The 22,213-nt window shown below is 39.5% G+C and overlaps 1 protein-coding gene across 7 annotated transcripts in view; it reads left to right on the plus strand.

Moving 5' to 3' along the window:
- NEMF (nuclear export mediator factor) overlaps positions 1-22,213 on the plus strand; it is a 73,733-nt gene that overhangs the window by 18,534 nt on the left and 32,986 nt on the right. For 4 of the 7 annotated variants that reach the window (XM_054725309.1, XM_054725313.1, XM_054725319.1 and 1 more), the window contains 12 exons: positions 2,939-3,087; positions 4,023-4,090; positions 5,317-5,403; positions 7,510-7,583; positions 9,617-9,687; positions 9,768-9,843; positions 10,180-10,242; positions 15,917-15,994; positions 16,082-16,290; positions 16,807-16,998; positions 17,371-17,434; positions 19,621-19,709. In XM_054725309.1, coding sequence (XP_054581284.1) covers positions 2,939-3,087; positions 4,023-4,090; positions 5,317-5,403; positions 7,510-7,583; positions 9,617-9,687; positions 9,768-9,843; positions 10,180-10,242; positions 15,917-15,994; positions 16,082-16,290; positions 16,807-16,998; positions 17,371-17,434; positions 19,621-19,709 — 1,220 coding nt within the window. The remainder of the gene's footprint in view (positions 1-2,938; positions 3,088-4,022; positions 4,091-5,316; positions 5,404-7,509; positions 7,584-9,616; positions 9,688-9,767; positions 9,844-10,179; positions 10,243-15,916; positions 15,995-16,081; positions 16,291-16,806; positions 16,999-17,370; positions 17,435-19,620; positions 19,710-22,213) is intronic. The other 3 variants (XM_054725317.1, XM_054725325.1, XM_054725327.1) reach the window with 3 other exon arrangements.

Below are 22,213 nucleotides of genomic sequence, written 5' to 3' on the forward strand. Positions count from 1 at the left end.
AAAGATTATTTCAGTAGTATGAATGAATTTGTGTAATCTTTATTATTTTAAAAATCTAAACCTTTTTATCTTGTAATAATTATAAATTTATAGAAAAGTTGCAAAAATAATACAGGAAGTTGCTATATATCCTTTGCCTAGTTTTTATTAATGTTAACATCTTACTAGTATATAACTATGGTACATTTGTCCAAACTAAGAAATTATCATTGATACATTACTATTAATTACACTATAGACTTTATTAGGATTTCACCAGTTTTTCTACTCATGACCTTTTTCTGTTCCAGGATCGAATTCAGGATACCCCATTGCATTTAGGATCTTTCTATTTTGATCTTTCTGAGCAATTGGCATGCATACAGTCTAGGTTCCAGAGGTCCAGTTAGTGATGAGTCTGAAATAGATATTAAGGGTTTATATATGAGAGTTATGTGCTTGGGAATGTTCACAGTCACTGTGATGCAAGAGCGGTAGGTTGGTTGATGCTTAGAATAGATCCTGAAGATTATTCTTTCCTCTGTCTATACAGGGTTTGATCTTCAAAGTTTCATGTCAAAGATTTTGATGTGTGGTTTATCTAGAATTGACCGGGCTTTGGGTAAAGAGGCTATTGTTACTCAAACTCATTTAAGAAAGTCAGTTTATTAATTTTTTTTCTTTTTTCTTTTTTTTGTTTTGTTTTATTAATCCTCACCTGAGGATATTTTTCCATTGATTTTTAGAGAGAGTGGAAGGAAGGGGGGAGAGAGAGAAACATCGATGTGAGAAAGACACATTGATTGATTGATTACTTTGCGCACATGCCTTGACCAGGGCCAGGGATTGAGCCTACAACCAAGGGGCATGCCCTTAACTGGAATCAAACCCGGGCCCTTTGGCTCTATCTATTGAGCCAAACTAGCTAGGACCAGTTTATTAATTTGTAATAAGTTCCATTAGGAGAGACTCTGGAGAAAGTAAGTTAAGATCAGAAAGTACTTTATTGTGTACGTCAGAGTCAAGCATAGTATTTCCCAAAATATGTTCCTTGGATACCACTTCCATAAGATAATAGGTGTGCCTAGAAAAAGGAGTCCCATAGTCATAAAAATTTGAGGAACTTTGAGAATGGTAAAAATTTAACTCTAGGACTTATCAATTTCTTTAATATGATAAGGTGATATGTACAATTCCTGGAGAAGGATATGTTATATAGAATTTCCAAAGCTTACTTAATCACAGAATTCTTTTTTTTTTTTTTTTAATGGGAGTAGCGAGAGCTATCTTACAGGATACTTTTGGGAAACCTTGGTTTAAGGAAAGCCCTTTCAGGGAAGTAACTGCCCTCCTGGAATCTTCCAGGTGTTCTGGATAACTGCACAATTTTATTCAGTAGACATTTATTGTGCACACCCTCTATGTGCCAGGCTCTGTAGCCACGTCTGTTTTCAAGTCACATCTTCCCGAACAAGACACTATATGGACTTGTATCCCAACCCTCTGCTTTCCTTCTCCAGTTAATTTTTTGTTCTTTAAGTTAAATAAATGTTTAAAAATTTGAATACATGGTTGCTTTGAAGTCAGATTCTTTAGCAGTAGGTGCATATACTCTTTTAACACCTAGTAACAACTTCTGGTTATCTTTATCTCAAGTGAATGGTGTTCCCATCTACTGAAGCCATTTATCTTGCAAATTGTCATTCCTCAAGAGATTGGGGCTACTTTACCATCTTCTATGACCAACTTCTAAGTATTTGCTAAGGCATTTGTGACTAGTTTCATGGATGCTTCTTTTAATTATGCAATAACACCTGTCTTCACAGTAATCAATTTGAAAGGTTGTATTCTTTGGGCAGTTTTATTTTCATTAGGTTCTTTTCGTTGAAAAGATTATGTAACAGTATTAAATTTTAAAAGATCTTTTTAATCCTAACTCTTCAGTAAATATTATCATTTTTCTCTATATTTGCCTTCTACTTCCTAAGATAGAGAAATTTTTTGTCTTACTATTTTTTATCTAAGAGTATAAACAATTTCCTACTTTTTTTTTACATAGTCTTCATAAGTTAACAGCTTATGTTGTATATCATAATTTATTTATTTAACAGTTTTCCCAATATTTACATTTACGTTGTTTCTATTTTTTTATTGTAAATAACTGCAATGAGTAGCTTTAAGCATATAGTGTTTTGTTTTATTGAGTTATTACATTAGGCAACATTATCAAGTGTGAATTACTTAGATGATGCGTATCACTGTCTTTATTGCCACATAACTACTGCTATTAAAAGACACAATGCACCCTGGCTGACATAGCTCAGTTGGTTGGAGGATCATCCTGGACACCAAAAGGTGGCTGGTTTGATTTAGGTGAGGGCACATACCCAGGTTGGGGGTTCAATCCCGATTGGGGTGCATGTGGGAGGCAACCCATCAATGTTTCACTCTCACATGAGTGTGTCTGTCTATCTGTCTCTCTCCCCCTTCCTCTCTCTAAAATATTAATAAAAATTTTTTAAAAGACACAATGCAGGTGAAAATATATAAGCATACCTCATTTTATTGCCCCTCGCTTTATGACACTTTGGCTTCACCGATGTTACGATTTTTGCAACATGAAAGCAAGACCTTCCACCAGCAAAAAAATTACAACTCACTTTATTGTGATACTTTATTGCAGTGGTCTGGGAGTGAATCAGCAATATCTGTGATATTGCTTGGTTTTTGAAATAGATATATATCTGTTCTGTTTTTCATAATAAGCTACAGTGTTTGTAGACCTGTATCATGAAAGGACAGCAATAGTTCAGCTGGTGGTCATCAAGGTCAAATGCTTTCTGTAACTTCTTTCCTGTAGCCTTGATGAGGTTTTTAAGAGCCTACATTTTCTTTCTCAATTTTTAAGCTTCAAAAATGATATGGGATAAGCATTAAATTATATTTTATTCTATTATAGGGGAACATTGTTCTTACAGATTATGAGTATCTAATTTTAAATATCCTAAGATTTCGAACTGATGAGTCAGATGAAGTTAAATTTGCTGTTCGTGAACGCTATCCAGTTGATCATGCTAGAGCTGTTGAACCTTTGCTTACCTTGGAAAGGTAACATGTTTTGTTTATAAACTCATTCCATATTGTATTAAAAGGTAAAATAGGTCATATGTAAGAATATAAAGAACGGACATAAAATATTTTATTTACTTGCATAAAATAACTAAATTTGGACTGCTTGAACTGCATTAAATGTGCATGTAAGCAATTAAGCCTTATTTGAGAGTAGCAAATGTATCTTTTTAGTATAAATTTGGTGTTATTTCAGATGTTTATTATTTCTTGGTAAAGTGCGAAGATTTATCAGCTCTTCTGTGAGAAGATAGATGGAAATCTTGGGTAGAGTACAAAAGGATATAAAGGATTTAGCTAAGAAAAGGGAGCAGGGTAAGATACGGTGCTAATTGTAGCTTACTCTTCTGGCTGAAGGCTTTGATGCCAATAGGCTATAACAGTATTTCTCAAAGTTTAGCATGCATTGGAATCACCTGGAGGGCTTGATAAACCAGATTTCTGAGTCAGTAGATCTGGTGTGGGGCTCAGAAATTTACATTTCTAGCAAGTTCACTGCTAATCTGAGGCCTGCCCACAAGCATCCTGAGTTCTTATTAAATGTTTAATTAGGTAAAGCCATTTCAGGCGTTAAGATATAGCTCCAGGCTTCACCAACAACATTTAACTGTTACATAAAAATGTGTCTTTCATATCATATATGGGCACACTGATGATAAACAATATGACTAAGTTGAAAAAGTATTGATTTTTTTTTAGAAAACCTGGTTTTAGGTCCCAGTCTGCTGTTTACTAACCTCAAATAAATTAATTTTATGACCCTACATTTTCTTACCTACAAAATGAACTAGTTCCTCTTATATTTTAGAATATTTGAAGATCAGGTGAATTCATGTGGTATTATGACTATAAATATTGCTGTAAGAATTATTAAATATAAGATAGTAAGAGGTAATATCAATTTTGTTTTACAGACTGACTGAAATAATAACCAGGGCACCGAAGGGTGAACTACTAAAGAGAGTTCTTAACCCATTACTTCGTGAGTAATCCTACATAGAGCAATGAAATATTTGCAAGATAGTATAGTTTTCAGGAATTTATTTAAGCCTTTTATAGTTCTAGTAGAAAATTAGAACTTCTTGATAACTTTAGAAAGGAGTTTAAAATGATCTTTTAAGTAGAGTTTATTTTTAAGGAAAGATAAATTTGTCATACCACATGAAGTTTGACCTTTATTTATTAGATTTTATTTAAAAGTAATACTGTTATGTTAACTAATAGTATGTTATTTAGCACTTTAATGATAGTTATAGTATTCTAAGAAATCTTTTCCCAGTGTGAATCTTTGGTTTAATAACCATTTAGGTTTATTATTATTATTATTATTATTATTATTATTACTAGAGGCCCAGTGCATGATTGAATCGTGCACGTGTAGGGTCCCCTACACGCTTTCGCTTTCGATCACGGGGGAGCTGGGTGCCTGTCCGCTGGTGCACCAGGCCTTTCAGAAGCCTCTGGCACAGCGAAGGCTTCTGAAAGGCCTGGCGCCTGAGCGGACAGGCACCCAGCTCCCCCGCTTTTGATGGTCCGTGGTGGGATGTGAGCTTGCTGCCCCAGAGGCCCCTTCTGTGCCGCAGCACAGCCATGGCACAGACGCTGAGCTCGAGCCGCCACTGGCGACACGAGCTCAGCGTCCCGCCGGCCCAATCGGCCACCCCGGCCACCCCGAGTCCCGCCCCTCCCCCGCCACGCCTCCTGGCCAATCGTGGGCATAGCAAAGGTACGGTCAATTTGCATATTTGTCTATTATTAGGTAGGATTATTATTATTAAATGTATCCCAGGATATCATGTACTTTTTATAATCAAGGTAAAGAAAATGTAATGACTTTTATGCTTGAGAAAATCATCACTTATTCCTACAATAAGGAATTTTTTCTTTATTAATAGGGTATATTACATTAACCACTCTTTGGATGCTAAACCAACCTTGCATTCCTAGTTTATAATCTTTTTTATATGTGGCTAAGTTTCACTAAATTCCTATAACTTTTGTACTGGCTTTTACAGTTTTATTGTAGTCTCAAATTTCAATTAAGTACTTGAATTGTCATTTCTAATAGCATTTCAAAATAAGTAAACTAATTATTTTCCCTGGCTACTGTTACTGAGTAGATCATTTATAGTGGACATAAATTTGTATTATATTTTGATGTTAAATTTTATAGGAAAATACTAAAAATAATACCCTCTGTTTTTATAGCCTATGGATCAGCTCTCATTGAACATTGTCTTATTGAAAATGGATTCTCTGGCAATGTCAAAGTGGATGAAAAATTTCAAAGTAAGGGTATGTCTGCATAGCACAAGTTTTGTCCATGTTTATATATTTCCTTTTTTAAAACTATGAAAATTATTTCTGGGAAAGTAGTGAGTAAATAGTTCTAGACTTAAAAACATTTGACCTGTGAGTGTTCTATCCATGTGGTATTCCTGGCTTCCTACTCTAAAGTGGCTCTTTTTCCCTGTTAATGTGTAGTTTAATCTCTTGACCTACCTTATTGCCTTTCAACTTTAGAATATTCTCCTTCTCTCACCTAATTTTTTTTTTTTTAATCCTCACCAGAGGACATTTTTAGTGGGTTTTTAGAGAGAGGGAGAGTGTGGGAAGGGAAGGAGGGAGAGAGCAAGAAAGAGTTTGAGAGAAACATTGGTGGGAGAGAGGAACATCGATCAGCTGCCTCCCAAACGCGCTTGACTGGGGCTGGGATGGAACCTGCAACTTAGGCATGTGCCCTGACCAGGAATCGAACCCAGGACCTTTTGTGTATGGGCTGCTGCTCCTACCAACTGAACCACACTGGCCAGGACTCTTCCCCTAAATTTTAGAAGTGGTAACTGACCTTGAGATAGTCTTCGGTACAAGGCTTGAAGGAGTTGAATTATTCACCTTCTGACTCAGAACCTGGAGTGTGTCTAGAAATATCAGCATTCGTGCATTTTAATTCTGTAAGTACTATAGTGTGGCTATATATGTTAGGCTCTTGTAACTATTTAAGGCAAGGGTGGGGAACCTTTTTTCTGCCAAGGGCCATTTGGATATTTATAATATCATTTGAGGGCCATACAGAATCATCAACTTAAAAATTATGTTGCTATGAAAAAAGATCCTAGATTTATTGAATTTCGAGTTCTGCCTGTGGTTTCCTTGGCAGGGCCAGATGTTTCCCACCCCTGATTTAAGGGAACCTAACTTATTAGTACCTGCCAGATTAGGATAATAAAAAAATTAGACGCCCCTGGGTCTGGGAGAGGCCACGCGCCCCTGGGTCCAGGTGAGGCCATGTGTCCCTGGATCCGGGTGAGGCTGGGTCCCGGGTCCGGGTGAGGCCACGCGCCCCTGGGTCTGGGAGAGGCCACGCGCCCCCGGGTCCGGGTGAGGCCATGTGTCCCTGGATCCGGGTGAGGCCATGTGTCCCTGGATCCGGGTGAGGCCTCGTGCACCTAGGTCCGGGTGAGGCCACGCGCCCCTGGGTCTGGGTGAGGCCACGTGCCCCTGAGTCCGGGTGAAGCCGTGCCCCTGGGTCCGGCCGAGACCAAACCAGAGGGAGTCGGACCTACGTTACCACCATTTGTCCACCATCCAGAGCTGAGGGGTCAGTGCTGACATGTACACATAAGGAACTGGTGGACATTGAAATTGGGTCTCTAAAGAACTGTTGGTCCAGAAAGAAACTCACTACAGACTGATTCATTTGCCTGTCAGCATAACTATTATTGCTCATCTCACATTCAGTTCTTATAAGTATATCTCTAGGGACACATGATCTCGCTCATCTAGGGGAAATGATGAACAACATAGACTGATGAACAAGAACAGAACCAGAAACAAGGAGGCATCGATCGGACTAGCGGGCCTCAGAGGGAGGATAGGGGAGGTTGGGGGGAGGGGGGAGAGATCAACCAAAGGACTTGTGTGCATGCATATGAGCCTATCCAACGGTTAAGTTCAACAGGGGGTTGGGGCATCCGTGGGGAGGGGTGTGGGATGGGAATGGGGGGATGAGGACAAATATGTGACACCTTAATCAATAAAGAAATTAAAAAAATTAATAAAAAATAAAAATAAATAAATAAAGATACTTTAAAAAAAAAAAAAATAAAAAAATTAGAGGAAATACAAAGAATTTAGAAACATGCCCAAATACATATGGGAACTTAGTATATGAACAAAGTGCCTTTCAGATTATGAGGGGCAAGATGGAATTAATAAAAGCTATTGGGATAACAGGCTAGCCAAAACATCCTTATTTACATATGCTGATAACAAACATGAAATAACTGTATTTAATTTTCTTGAACACTCTTATAAGCACTGTCCTGTTTTCTGCATAGTTGTTTAATAATAGTTAATTGCATCTTGATTACCACTCCTTTTCTTTTTAATTCTTCTTAGATATTGAAAAAGTACTTGTTTGTCTGCAGAAAGCAGAAGACTATATGAAAACAACGTCCAACTTCAGTGGAAAGGTAGCAGCACATATACTTACATATTGTAGTGGCTTTATTATTTATATTCTTAGAGTGTAAATGTTCACTAAAGATCAATATATGTACATTTTTTGTTTTAGTTTAGAAATTCGACATTAGTAATATGCTTATTCAAGGGTAGATTTTTGTTTTGTTTTCAATTTTCTTTTTATCCTCACCCAAGGATATGCTTTCATTGATTTTAGAGAAAGAGGAAGGTAGAAAGATAAACATCGATCAGTTGCCTTCCATATGTGCACTGACTGGGTATTGAGTCTGCAACCTAGGCATGTGCCGTGGCTAGAAATTGAACCTGCAACTTTTCGGTGCATAGGACGATGCTGCAATCAACTGAGCCACCTGGCCAGGGCTAGGGTAGTTGTTCTTTTGTGTGTGTGTTTTAAGCCTCACCTGAGGATATTTTTCCATTTTTAGAGAAAGTGGAAGGGGGGAGGCGGGGAGAGAAACATTGTTGTGAGAGAGACACGTCTTTTGGTTGCCTCCCACAAGTGCCGGGGATTGAGCCTGCCCCAAGGCACATGCCCTTGATTGGAATCAAACCGGGACCCTTCAGTCAGCTGGACGAGGCTTTATCCACTGAGCCAAACCAGTCTGAGCTGTTTTGTGTGTGTTTTTTTAATTGCTGTTGATTTATAATTTTTGTTCTGCTTTTTTGTCTTTTATAGGAAGTACTAGGTTAAATCAATCAGCCCTCCAGAAAAGATGAGGAATTTGAAAGTATTTCTCCTTAGGTTAATTTTAGATAGCGAAGCACATTTTAATTTGTCAGCACTTTTCAAAAATTTGGTGATTTACATCCCTTAACAGTTAAATATCCTCTGAATTACCTCAGATCTTGTGTTTTTCTTCGCTATTCAAAGTATAACTTTACTTACCGGAAAAGTTCAGAGACAGTTCTGATTAATTATAGATAAATTCAGTCCAAATGTACCTGCCTAGTTTCTTTTTGTTTTGTTAATCCTCATCCGAGGATATGTATATATTTTTTTCTATTGGTTTTTTGTTTTTGTTTTTTTTTAGAGAGAGTGGATGGGAGAGGGAGGGAGGAAGGAAGAGAGAGAGAAACACCGATGTGAGAGAGAGACACGGATTGGTTGCCTCCCTACCAGGTCCAGAGATCGAATCTGCAACCCAGATACGTGCCCTTGACCAGGAATCAAACCTGTGACCCTATGATGCCTGGGACAGTGCTGTAACCATTGAGCAACCTGCCAGGGTGTTTTACTGCCATAACCGGTTTGGCTCCGTGGATAGAGCGTCAGCCTGTGGACTTAAGGGTCCCGTGTTCAATTCCAGTCAAGGGCATGTACCTTGGTTTCGGGCACATCCCCAGTGGGAGGTGTGCAGGAGGCAGCTGATCGATGTTTCTCTCTCATTGATGTTTCTAACTCTCTATCCCTCTCACTTCCTCTCTGTAAAAAATCAATAAAATATATCTTTAAAAAAAAAGTTTTACTGATTTTAGAGAGGGAGGAAGGGAGAGGGATGGAGAAATAGAAACATTGACGAGAGAGAAACATCAATAGGCTGTCTCCTACATGCCCTTTACTGGGGATTGAGCCTGCAACCCAGGCATGTGCCCTGATCCCGAATGGAACTGATGGTTCATGGGTCAATGCTTAATCACTGAGCAACACTGGCCAGGCCCAGTTTTTTAAATGAATTAAAATCGCCTACCAACAAAGGAAATCTGTTTTTCTGCTGGCAGTGCTTTTGGCTTATTTAAATTGCACAACATCTAAAAATGGAAAGAAAAAAGCAAAATGCAGCTGTATAATCCCACCATTTTATCAGTTTCCATTTTCTTTATTCCCTGATTTTTCTTGTGCATGTGAAAAAAACGTTTCCTAATAATACTTTGAGTCTAAGAAAAGCTTCATTTATAACCTATAGACAAATGCAATTGATAAATTAATAACTAGAAAATTTTATAACTTAAATTACTATTAGTTATGAAAAGTAAATCTTTGTTAATTATGGATAGAAATGAGTTTTATGTTGGATTTCTATAGGGATATATCATTCAGAAAAGAGAAATAAAACCAAGCCTGGAAGTAGATAAACCAACTGAAGACATACTCACGTAAGCATGTAGGCATGGGTCAATTTATTTTAGGTGTTTATTAATGTTCTTGAATGTGATATAGTAAATATGTTTTACAGGTATGAGGAATTTCATCCTTTCTTGTTTTCTCAACATTCACAATGTCCATATATAGAATTTGAATCATTTGACAAGGTGGGTTTCAGATTCTATTTTTTGACCAGTTAGCATGATATGAATTATTAAATTAAAATCAACTTGCTTTGATTGAGAAATTGCAAATATTTTTGCTTTGCAATCACTATAAATCTGAGCATTACAGAACAATGCAATCATAGATACAAACTGTTGGAAACTTTTTGCTACTTTATTTCAAGATAAAGGATAAAAAATGTGAACTTGATTCTTGATTATTTAGATATATCTTTGAGTGGTGTTATAAACAAAATGGACTCAAAAATTCTATGTATGCAAGTTGAAGTAGAGACTATCCTTTTTTTCCAACTACTTATTTTTGTTTGTTTTAATAAGGCTGTGGATGAATTTTATTCCAAGATCGAAGGTCAGAAAATAGATTTAAAAGCTTTACAACAGGTATGGAATTTAAAACATTTATATTAAACTAACTAGTTTTAGTGTGGTTTGCTGGGTAGATGATGCTCTCATAAGAATGGGCAACCTTTCAAAGTGTATGGGAATGCGCTGATCTCTTAGTTTATTGATAACGATGTAGGTGAGGTCTCCGTTGTTGAAAAGTATGCCCTCATTTGTTCCATCATATATCGGGTATTCTGTAAAATGGAAAATACAGTGGGAAGATGAGACCTGTTATTTATACCCTAGTACAGTGGTCGGCAAACCGCGGCTCGCGAGCCACATGCGGCTCTTTGGCCCCTTGAGTGTGGCTTGGCATTAGAACCACTTCTTCAAAATAGACTCGCCCAGGCTGAAAACCGACTTCTGCGCATGGGCCACGAAGTTTCAATCACACTGTACGTGCACGCCCGCACGTGGTATTTTGTGGAAGAGCCACACTCAAGGGGCCAAAGAGCCGCATTTGGCTCGTGAGCCGCGGTTTGCCGACCACTGCCCTAGTATGATTTGCTTTATTAAATATTTACAGGACAGTGCTTATAAGAGTGTTCAAGAAAATTAAATACAGTTATTTCATGTTTGTTATCAGCATATTTACACTTTATTTAATTTACATTGTATTTAATTTTCTTGAACACTCTTATAAGCACTGTCCTGTTTTCTGCATAGTTGTTTAATAATAGTTAATTGCATCTTGATTACCACTCCTTTTCTTTTTAATTCTTCTTAGATATTGAAAAAGTACTTGTTTGTACTTTTTCCCAAAGCTTATAAATTTTGCTATTAAGGTAATACTGTTTTGAGAAGATTTTTAAATAGGCCAAAGGAGAGGGAAAAGTTTTTTCTATACAAATAAATATTTTTGTTTACCATTAAACTGTTATTGCATTTTTTATTTATCTTCATTATTGAAAGTATTACAGATGTCCCCTTTTTTTCCCCCTTGACCCTCTTTACGCTGCTCCCACTCCCTGCCCAGGCCTTCACCACCCTATTGTCTGTGTCTGTGGGTTATGCAGAGTGAACTTCTAAACTAAACCTTTAATGTGGTTTATGTGGAGACCCACTGGTGATTGCCAGAGGAGATGGGTTCGAGAAGAGGTGAAGGGATTAAGAAGTACAAATTGGTATTTACAAAATAGTCACAGGGAGGTATAGCATAGGAAATATAATAAACTAGAGGCCCGATGCACGAAATTCGTGCACGGGGGGCAGGGGTTCCTCAACCCAGCCTGGACCCTCTCCATTCTGGGATCCCTCAGGAGATGTCCGACTGCTGGTTTCAGCCCGCCCAAGGATCAGGCCGAAACCGGCAGTCGGATATTCCTCTCACAATCCGGGACCACTGGCTCCTAACTGCTCACCTGCCTGCCTACCGGATCGCCCCTAACTGCCCCCCCCCATCCCCGGCCCGCCAGCCTGATCGCCCCTAACTGCCCGCCCTGCCGGCCTGGTCACCCCCAACTGCGCCCCTCTGCTGGCCTGGTCACCCCTTAGTGCCCCCCCTGCTGGCCTGGTTGCCCCCAACTGCCTCCCCTGCTGGCCTGATCACCCCCCACGCCCCCTCTGCTAGCCTGGTAGCCCCATGCAGCCTGCTGGTCAGTCGTTTGGTCGTCCCTCACTAACCCCCCTGCCGGCCTGGTCGCCACACGCAGCCTGCTTGTTCAGTCGTTTGGTTGTCCCTCACTAACCCCCCTGCCGGCCTGGTTGCCCCACGCAGCCTGCTGTTCGGTTGTTACTGTGAGGGCATCATGACCAATTTGCATATTACCCTTTTATTAGTATAGATAATGTGATAACTGCAGGGTGCCAGGTGGGTACTGTAAATATCAGGGGGAATACTTTTTTTTTAATTTAATAAATCTTTATTGTTCAGATTATTATAATTGTTCCTCTTTCTTCCCCCCATAGCTCCCCTCCACCAGGTTCCTACCCCATTCTCTGCCCTTACCCCCCTCCCCACTGTCCTCATCCATAGGTGTACGCTTTTTGTCCAGTCTCTTCCTGCACCCCCCACTCCCTTTTTCCCCTGAAAATTATCAGTCCACTTCCTTTCTATGCCCCTTATTCTATTATATTCACCAGTTAATACTGTTCATCAGATTTTTTATTCCCTTGGTTTTTAGATTCACTTGTTGATAGATATGTATTTGTTGTTCATAATTTTTATCTTTACCTTTTTCTTCTTATTCCTCTTCTTAAAGAATACCTTTCAGCATTTCATATAATTCTGGTTTGGTGGTGATGAACTCCTTTAGCTTTTTCTTATCTGTGAAGCTCTTTATCTGCCCTTCAATTCTGAATGATAGCTTTGCTGGATAGAGTAATCTTGGTTGTAGTTTCTTCCTGTTCATCCCTTTGAATATTTCTTACCACTCCCGTCTGGCCTGCATAGTTTCTGTTGAGAAATCAGCTGACAATCGTATGGGTGCTCCCTTGTAGGTAACTAACTGTTTTTCTCTTGCTGCTTTTAACATTCTCTCTTTGTCTTTTGCTCTTGGCATTTTAATTATGATGTGTCTTGGTGTGGTCCTCTTTGGATTCCTTTTGTTTGGGGTTCTGTGTGCTTCCTGAACTTGTAAGTCTATTTCTTTCACCAGGTGGGGGACGTTTTCTGTCACTATTTCTTCAAATAGGTTTTCAGTATCTTGCTCTCTCTCTTCTGCTGGGACCCTCATAATTCTGATGTTGGTACTCTTGAAGTTGTCCCAGAGGCTTCTTACACTATCTTCAACATTTTGGATTCTTTTTTCTTTTCCAGTTGGGTGTTTTTTGCTTCTTGGTATTCCAAATCTTTGATTTGATTCTAGCAATCCTCTAGTCTGCTTTTAGGTCTCTCTATAATACTTTTTATTTCAGTCAGTGTATGCTTAATTTCTAGTTGATCCTTTTTCATATCCTCGAGGGTCTCGTTAAATTTATCGGCCTTTTCTAGGAAATTCTTGAAAAACCTATAACCGTGGTTTTGAACTCTATATCCAGTCTTTTGCTTTCCTCCATTTCCTTCATTTGTGGCCTGCCTCTTTGTCTCCGCATTTTAGCTGCTTCCTGAGTTGATGGAGTTGCTTTGTGTGCTAGGTATCCTAGCAGGGCCCAGTAGCTCAGCCTCCCCAGTTACCTGAGGTGGACACTCTTGGTGCAGCCTTTTGTGGGCTGTGTGTGCAGTCTTGTTGTAGTTAAGTCTTTATTGTTGTTGGTATCACTGGGGGGAATTGACCTCCAGGCCAATTGGCTGTGAGGATCAGCAGTGTCTCTGCTGGGAGGGCTTCTGTGCTCAGCTTGGATGGGGCGGAGTTTCAGGGTGGAGCAGACAGCCTTGGTTTCCCGTCATCCCCGCCCTACGAGGGCCCTGTGTCTCCGTTTCCCGTGGCAATGGCTGCACGCACCTCTGAGAGAAGGCTGCTCTCGAGTTTCGCCCACTGCCAGACAGTCCAGTTTCTCCCCGAGTGAGTCTGGTACCCAAAGTCTCACCCGGAGCTGGATTTCAGTGCAGTCGGGAGGTTTTATTTTCCTCCCGAACGAGAAAGCTAGCCATGCGTTTGCTGCCCGCCCTCTCCGCGCACTGCGAGTAAGCCAGCCGCGTATTCAGCCGCCCCCCCTTTCCGCGCGCACGAGTCTCCACACCTCCACAGCTCCTCTGAGTCTGTGTCCTTTTCTCTTTCCTTCTAGTTGTGGAATTTCCACTCAGCCAGCTTTCCGGTGGTTCTGGACGATGTCCGCTCTGTCTTCCAGTTGCAGTTTTAAAATTGTTGTGCGAGGCAGCAATATAGGTGTTTACCTTATGCCACCATCTTGGTTTCTCAGGGGGAATACTTTTAAAGTATATGGTTGTCTAATCCCTATGCTGTACACCTGAAACTAATACAAAATAATACTAAAACTGTAATTGAAATTTTGTAAAATAAATTTTAAAAAGATATATGTTTTGTGTATATCATGACTCCACAAGGAGGTTTTAATATGCTGTATTTTTCCAGCACATGTGACCATGTTTTTGGAACATTTGCTGAAAAACAGTTTCAGAAATTGGCCACAGTTACTCTTGATTTGAAGAGGATGTGATTTTTCAAAAATATTAATAAAGTGTTATAATATGTGTGCACAATTTATAATTATGTGAATTCCTGTTTCCTCCCTGCCCCTCAGTTTTAAAATAATTAACAAAGCACAATTTCTAAGCAGATGGGTCAAATTAATTAAATATTGTAATTGCCACATGGTGGCAGCACTTTAGCTACTAAATAGATATTTAGCAGTGACATTGAATCCCATCTCTTTTATGTGCATAAGAATACCCTATGAATTATTTTAGTAATCATTTTGCATTCTTTTAATAGTTACCATTTTTATAATTAACATTTTTAATACTACATCCAGCTTCCAAACATTCATTAATTGGTAATGTTATTACTACTGTTATAAAATTTGCCCCAAAATAAAAAAATCCTGAAATGTAAATTATCCTATATAATAAAGAGGTAATATGCAAATTGACCCTCACACCCTCACAAGTTGGCTGCCTACAACCAGGCCGGCAGGGGGGTTTGTGAGGGAGGACCAAACAACTGAACAAGCAGGCTGCGTGGGGCAACCAGGCCAGCAGGGGGTTAGTGAGGGGCAACCAAACGACTGAACAGCAGGCTGCGTGGGGTGACCAGGCCGGGGGGGGGGGGGCAGTTGGTGGCGACCAGGCTGGCGGGGGGCAGTTAGGGGCGACTGGGTCAGTCAGGGGGGGGGGGAATAGTTAGGGACAACCAGACCGGCTGGGGGGTGCAGTTGGGGGTGACCAGGCTGGCAGGGGGTGCAGTTAGGGGCAACCAGGCCAGCAGGGGGGGCAATTAGGGGCGACCAGGCTGGCAGAGGGAGCAGTAAGGGGTGACCAGGCCAGCAGCGGGGGGCAGTTAGGAGCGACCAGGCCAGCAGGGAGGGGGTAGTTGGGGGCAACCTGGCTGGCAGCGGGGGAGCAGTTGGGGGTGACCAGGCCGGCAGGGGGTCCAGTTAGGGGTGACCAGGCAGGCAGGCAGGTGAGCCATTAGGAGCCAGCGGTCCAGGATTGTGAGAGCGATGTCCGACTGCCAGTCATTGGGCCTAAACTGGCAGTTAGACATCCCCCAAGGGGTTCCGGATTGGAGAGGGTGCAGGCTGGGCTGAGGGGATTTCCTTCCCCCCCACCCCGCCCCCCATGCACGAATTTTCTGCACCAGGCCTCTAGTATATGATAAAATGCTATATAGGAAGTCAAATAGTTACCATGACCTTTTGTGTTGTTAATTTAGGAGAAATTCTGTAAAATACTAGGAATAATGCTAAGAAAATTAAAGGTAGCAATGAAATAAAAAGAAACAATTTGGGTAATTTAGGCTACGAATGCATTCTCCCAAATTTTACTTTTTTGCCAGAAGGAAAAGATAGGCTCTAGGAGCATATTTTACATACAATGTAACATAATCAAATTACTTTCAAATAGGGACCAGGAGGTAGTTAGACATGACTTAGTTTTGGAGCATGAAACACTTTGGGGTAGTATAGACCTGGGGAGGTGGACTCTGGGGCTCTCTAGTTAACTAGGGGGCAGATGTGGGGACAGGATAGTGAGTTTCAGGAGGTGAGAGAGAAGGTGCAGGAGATGGGAGAAATCTAATTTTTTAAGAAATCTTTTTTTTGTCAACAAAAGGAAAAACAAGCATTGAAGAAATTAGATAATGTCCGAAAGGATCACGAAAACAGATTAGAAGCTCTTCAACAGGCTCAGGTATTATGTTTAGCTTTTTCAAATGCTTTCTGAAAAATGGTAACTTTAACTGGCATTATAGTAAATGTTTTTGGTTTATTTCTTAAGGAAATAGATAAACTTAAAGGAGAGCTCATAGAAATGAATCTACAAATAGTTGACAGAGCCATTCAGGTTGTTCGAAGTGCTTTAGCCAACCAGATAGATTGGACAGAAATTGGGTTAATTGTGAAAGAAGCCCAAGCTCAAGGAGACCCCGTTGCAAATGCAATCAAAGAATTAAAACTACAAACAAATCATGTTACAATGCTGCTAAGGTAAGTTTAAATTATTTATTTATTTGTTAATCCTCACCCGAGGATATTTTTCCCGTTGATTGTTTTTAGAAAGAGTGGCAGGAAGGGAAGGAGCGGGGGAGAGAGAAAGAGAAATAGACACATTGATTGGTTGCCTTCTGCATGCCCCCAGCTGGGGCCAGGTATCAAACCTGCAACCCATTTATGTACCCTTGACTGGGAATCAAACCTGTGACCCTTTGGTGTGTGGGCTGATGCTCTAACCACTGATACACACTGGCCAGGGCAGGTAAGTGTAATTTTTAGTGAAGCAGTTAATGCTTGTCTTTATTTTGCTATTTAATTGTTCACTGTATTCATTTAAAATTTGTCTTTTGTTTGGAAATTTATCTTTGACAATACAGAAAAAATTAATTTGCAAATTAATTTACAAAGTAAATACTGTAAACCATTTATGATTTCATTTAGGAATATATTGAAAATTAAAAAATGTGATGTCATTGACATTAGTGAAATACTATTGAATATTTTTAATAGAAATCCATACTTATTATCAGAGGAGGAAGATGACGATGTTGATGGTGACATCAGTGTTGAGAAAAATGAAACTGAACCACCAAAAGGAAAAAAGAAAAAGAAAAAGAATAAACAGCTGCAGAAGCCTCAGAAAAATAAGCCATTACTTGTTGATGTTGATCTCAGTTTATCAGCATATGCCAATGCCAAAAAGTGAGTCTTAAAAGTAGAAATTTTAGGCAAAATATTATCTACAATAACTCAGGGTATTAAAGGATAAGAAACATTGTTATTTTGCCTGTCTATACTTTGGGGTGTCTTTTTTGGTTTGTCATAAGATTATATTTATTGTAAGAAAGAGTACAGAAATTACTATTTCTCCAAACTGTAATTCTCCTGGAAACTTCAAATAACAAATTCTTTTTTAAATCTTATGTGCATTCTACAACTTGATTTTCATATGGAACATAGAAAATAAAGGTGCGTAAAGCACAAAACTTGTTCTGTATGATTTGAGAGTCTATAAAATAGGAAACAAAAGAATAGAGATTTTACTTAAAATTTAAGAGAATTGTGTTTTTCTAGGTATTATGATCACAAGAGATATGCTGCTAAGAAAACACAAAAGACTGTTGAAGCTGCTGAGAAGGTACTTAGCATTTCTTAGAGTGAATGTTAATTGTTTTTCTCTACCTTAATTTAGTGGCCTTAATGATTTCATATGTTTAAATGAGGTTTTCTAATTCAGAAATACCTTTCAAATTTAATTTTGCTTTAAATGTGTTTCCAGTATTTATTTTTCCCCAACATGCTCCTCCTTGGTTTTTACCATCTCAGTAAATAGCATCTTCATTTTTCCTTTGCTTAGATTAAAAACGTTGGAGTTCTCCAGGACTCTTCTCTCATAAACCATATGCAATCCACCAGCAAATCTTTTTGGCTCTTCTTTAAAGTCTAACCAGAATCTGGCCACTTCTCATTGGTCCAGGTCTCAATCCTGTGTTCTCAGGGACGGTAGCAGTAGCCCTTACTGGGTCGGTTACTTTCCCACCCTTTCTCTGCTACAGTCCGTTCTTCACACAGCAGCCATAGTGATCCTTTTAAATAAAAAATAGTCATTTCTCTGTGTTCAAAATTTTCCAGGAGCTTTTCATGTTAGCCAAGACAATCCAAAGCCCTTCTCCTGGTCTAAAAGGTTCTATATGATCTGCTCCCCTCTGATCTCATCACCTGCCCTCCTCCTGTTACAAATTCTTTCTAGCCACACTGGGATTTTAGCTGTTCCTACAACAGTGGTCCATGCTACCTTCCAGGACCTTTGCACTTGCTGCTCTTTCTACCAAGAATGCTCTTCCCTAAAAATTTCTGTGGTTTGATTCCTCCCCTCATTCTCATGTCTACTTATATGAGACTAGAGGCCCGGTGCATGAAATTCGTACATGGGGGGGAGGGGCATCCCTCAGCCCAGTCTGCACCCTCTCCATTCCGGGACCCCTTGGGGGATGTCCGACTGCCGGTTTAGGCCAGATCCCTAAACCAGCAGTCGGACATTCCTCTCACAATCCTGGACCGCTGGCTCCTAATCGCTCACCTGCCTGCCTGCCAGCCTGGTCACCCCTAACTGCCCCCCGTGCCAGCCAGTTCGCTCTCAACTGTCTCCCTCTGCTGGCTTAGTCACCCCAACTGCCCTTGCCCCCACCCCCACCGGTCTGGTCGCCCCCAACTGCCCCCCCACCCCCACCCCCCCGCTGGCCTGGTCGCCCCATGCAGCCTGCTGTTCAGTCATTTGGTCGTTCTTCACTAACCCCCCTGCTGGCCTGGTCGCCCCACGCAGCCTGCTGTTCAGTCGTTTGGTCGTCCCTCACAAACCCCCCTGCCAGCCTGATCACCCCACGCAGCCTGCTTGTTCAGTTGTTTGGTCGTCCCTTACTAACCCCCCTGCCGGCCTGGTCATAGGCAGCCATCTTGTGAGGGCATGAGGGTCAATTTGCATATTACCTCTTTATTATATAGGATTATATAGGATGTCAGAGAGGCCTTTCTTGACCACTCTTACTAAAAATAGTATCTTCAATTACTCCCTCTTTACTCTGCTTTTCTTCTTAAAAAACACCCTTCACAACACACATTTATCTGTCTTCCCTCTTGAATGTGGATTGCATGAAAGTAAGATTTTGTCTGTGTTGTTCATTGCTATGTCCCTGCCCTAGAATATTGCCTGGAACATTGGCACATTAGTATCTGTTAAATGAGTGGCCCTCGTGACTTAGCCCTCTGTCTACCTCTCCAACCTCATTTCTGGACATTTTACCTTGTGATCACTACTTTCTTTCTGCTTATAGTGCTCTTCTTTCTGTTCTTTGCCTTGATAATTCCATCAATCCTTCAGACTTCAGCCTATATGCCATTTCCTCAGAAATGCTCACTTATTATGGCATCCTTAGAAGCACTTAAATATGTTTATTTGCATAATTATGTGTTTTATATTTGTCTCTTCTCCTAGACCCCATTGGGGTGCAAACTTTGTCTTGTTCACTGCTTTGTCCCCAGCATGTAGTCTGGAACCTGTTATATGGTAGGCACTTAGTATCTGGTAACTGAATGATATTCTTGTTAATTTGGAGGTCTTGAGGAAATATATGTATACAGTAAATCTTTGACTTAAATTATTTTAATATTAAAATAAAAAGTATTTTCATTTCTTCATTACTTTTGTGTTTGTGTAGATAATGCCATTTTTTGATATTTAAAAAACTGTTTCTTGCCTTATCATTTGCTTGGTGTTATTTAAATAAATTCTTAACAAATTATTTAAAAACTCTTTCTTATAAATAGGCATTCAAATCAGCTGAAAAGAAAACAAAGCAAACCTTAAAAGAAGTCCAAACAGTTACCTCTATTCAAAAAGCAAGAAAAGTGTATTGGTAAGTGTTCTACCTTTTAAAAATATAGTTTTTATTTTTCAAAATTATGCATGCACATTGTTTAGAAAAACGAAGCAATTCTACAAAGCTTGTTACAAAAACCAATAGCCCTGCTATTTTTTACCCCTACTCCTACTGCGTCCTCTCCCAAAGAAACATTTATACTTTTAGTCCTTTTACCTGAGTCTTCTAGTATATGCTTCCATTTCTCTAAGTAATATGCTTATATTGCTGCTTCTTAATTTTTCTATTTTACTCTCTCTTAATGACTTACCACTATGAAAGATTAAGATTTTACTCTTATCCTCTTGTGTCCCAGCCTTACATAGGCATGCACCTTCCAGCTTTCCAGAATAGTTACAGCACAATTCAATATTAACATTATTGTGAATATTTAAATTGTAGTCACAGCTTTCTTTTTCTTTTTGTTCTTATTAATTCACCTCCACTCCTCCAAGTATGCTCATATTGGAATTCTGTTAGTATCATCTTGCAGAAGTCTTTTCTGGAGCTTTTTGACCATTGTTCTAGATTGGTTACTCTATGCATCTTAAAATGCCTCTTTGTTGTTATCCTGAAAGTTCCCTTTATCCCTCTCTGTGTTGGATTCTTTGTCCTAGATTTCATACTTTTTTCTTGGTTGGTGGAATTATGAGCTATAGAAGCATAATGAGAGGGGTGTGTAGAAGGTAAAGTTTTTGAGGTATCCAATGTATAAAAATGATTTTACTCTTATACCTAATTAATAGTTAGCCTGGGTATAAAATTCTAGTTTGAAACTATTTTCCTAAGAATTTAAAGGTATTTGTACATTATATTAACTTCCAGGTTTGATTTTGAGAAATCTGATGTCATTTTGATAGTTAATATTTTATAGGGAACTTGTTTTATCTCTCGGTAAACTTGTGGATTTTTTTTCTTCTGTTTTCCAGAATTTCACAATGTTGTAGGTTCGTGAGGATGTTTTTTATCCATTATGCTGAATATTTCATGGGCCTTTTTAATTTGGAAACTTCCATTTCTGAGAAATTTTCTAGACATATTTCTCAGAAAACTATCTGCCCTCTGGTTTTTGTTTCTGTTGTTGCTTCCTTTTCTTTCTTTCTTTTTTTAAAAAAAATATATTTTATTGATTTCATAGAGGAAAGGAGAGGGAGAGGGAGATAGAAACATCAATGATGAAAGAGAATCATTGATTGGCTGCCTCCTGCACGCCCCCTACTGGGGATCGAGCCCACAACCCAGTCATGTGCCCTTGGCCGGAATCGAACCTGGGACCCTTCAGTCCGCAGGCTGACGCTCTATCTATTGAGCCAAACCAGCTAAGGCTCCTTTTCTTTCTTTTTTGTAATTGGACAATCCTCCAATTTTCTATTTTCAACTCTATCGTTTTGTTTTATATTCTGAAGGATTTCCTCAACTTGATCTTTCAATCATCCCACTGAATTTATTTTTTTTTTATTCTATAATGTTTTAATTTAAGCTGTTTTGGTTCTTGGAATTTATTTTTTTTTTAATCCTCTTCTGGGGATATTTTTCCATTGATTTTTAAGAGAGTGGAAGGGAGGAAGAGAGGTGAGAGAGAAACATTGATGTGAGAAAGACACATCGATTGGTTACCTCCTGCAAGCACCCTAACCAGGGCCAGGGATTGAGCCTGTAACCGAGGTATGTGTCCTTAACCAGAATCGAACCCAGGACCCTTCAGTCTGCAGCCCAAAAGCTTTATCCATTGAGCCAACTGGCCAGTTTTGAATGTTACTTTTTAAAAACTTCCTTCTCTAGTTTCTCTATACTGAGAGTAATTTGGATGTATTAAATTTTATTTAGTATCCTTTCCTGCAGGTCTTCTCCAAGCTTTTTTTCTATTTATTGGTTTTTGTCTCCAGCTTTCATGCTTATGTCTGGTGATCTTTGGTTATCTGTTCACATTTTATAGTAGAGTATTAAAAGGCTGATTGGGAGTTCTCTGTGGGGAATTGTAAAATGATCTCTATAGGCCATTTTGTGTGGAACTCTTGATGTCTTTAGTTTTTTCCTCTTCAGCTGGTCTTACTAGTATTTCCTTTTTTTTTAACAGTTATTATTTTTTCTTTTATTTTTTAATCTTTATTGTTGAAAGTATTACATATGTCTTCTTTTTTCCCCCCATCAACCCCCTCCAGTCCAACCCCACCCTCCGCCCTAGGCCCTCACCACCCCATTGTCTGTGTCCATGGGCCATGCATATATGCATACAAGGTTTTTGGTTGATTACCTCCTACCCACCCACCCTCCTGTGTCTTCCCTCCGAGATTCCACACTCTGTTCCATTTTTCCATGTCTCTGGATCTAGTCTGTTCATCAGTTTATTTTGTTCATTAGATTCCACATATGAGTGAGATAACATGATACTTGTCTTTCTCTGACTTATTTCACTTAGCATGATACATGCCAGGTCCCTCCATGCTGTCTCAAAGGGTAAGAGATTCTTGTTTTTTTACTGCTGCGTAGTATTTCATGGT

This window comes from Eptesicus fuscus, chromosome 2 (genome assembly GCF_027574615.1).
Source record: "Eptesicus fuscus isolate TK198812 chromosome 2, DD_ASM_mEF_20220401, whole genome shotgun sequence".
Lineage (NCBI taxonomy): Eukaryota > Metazoa > Chordata > Mammalia > Chiroptera > Vespertilionidae > Eptesicus > Eptesicus fuscus.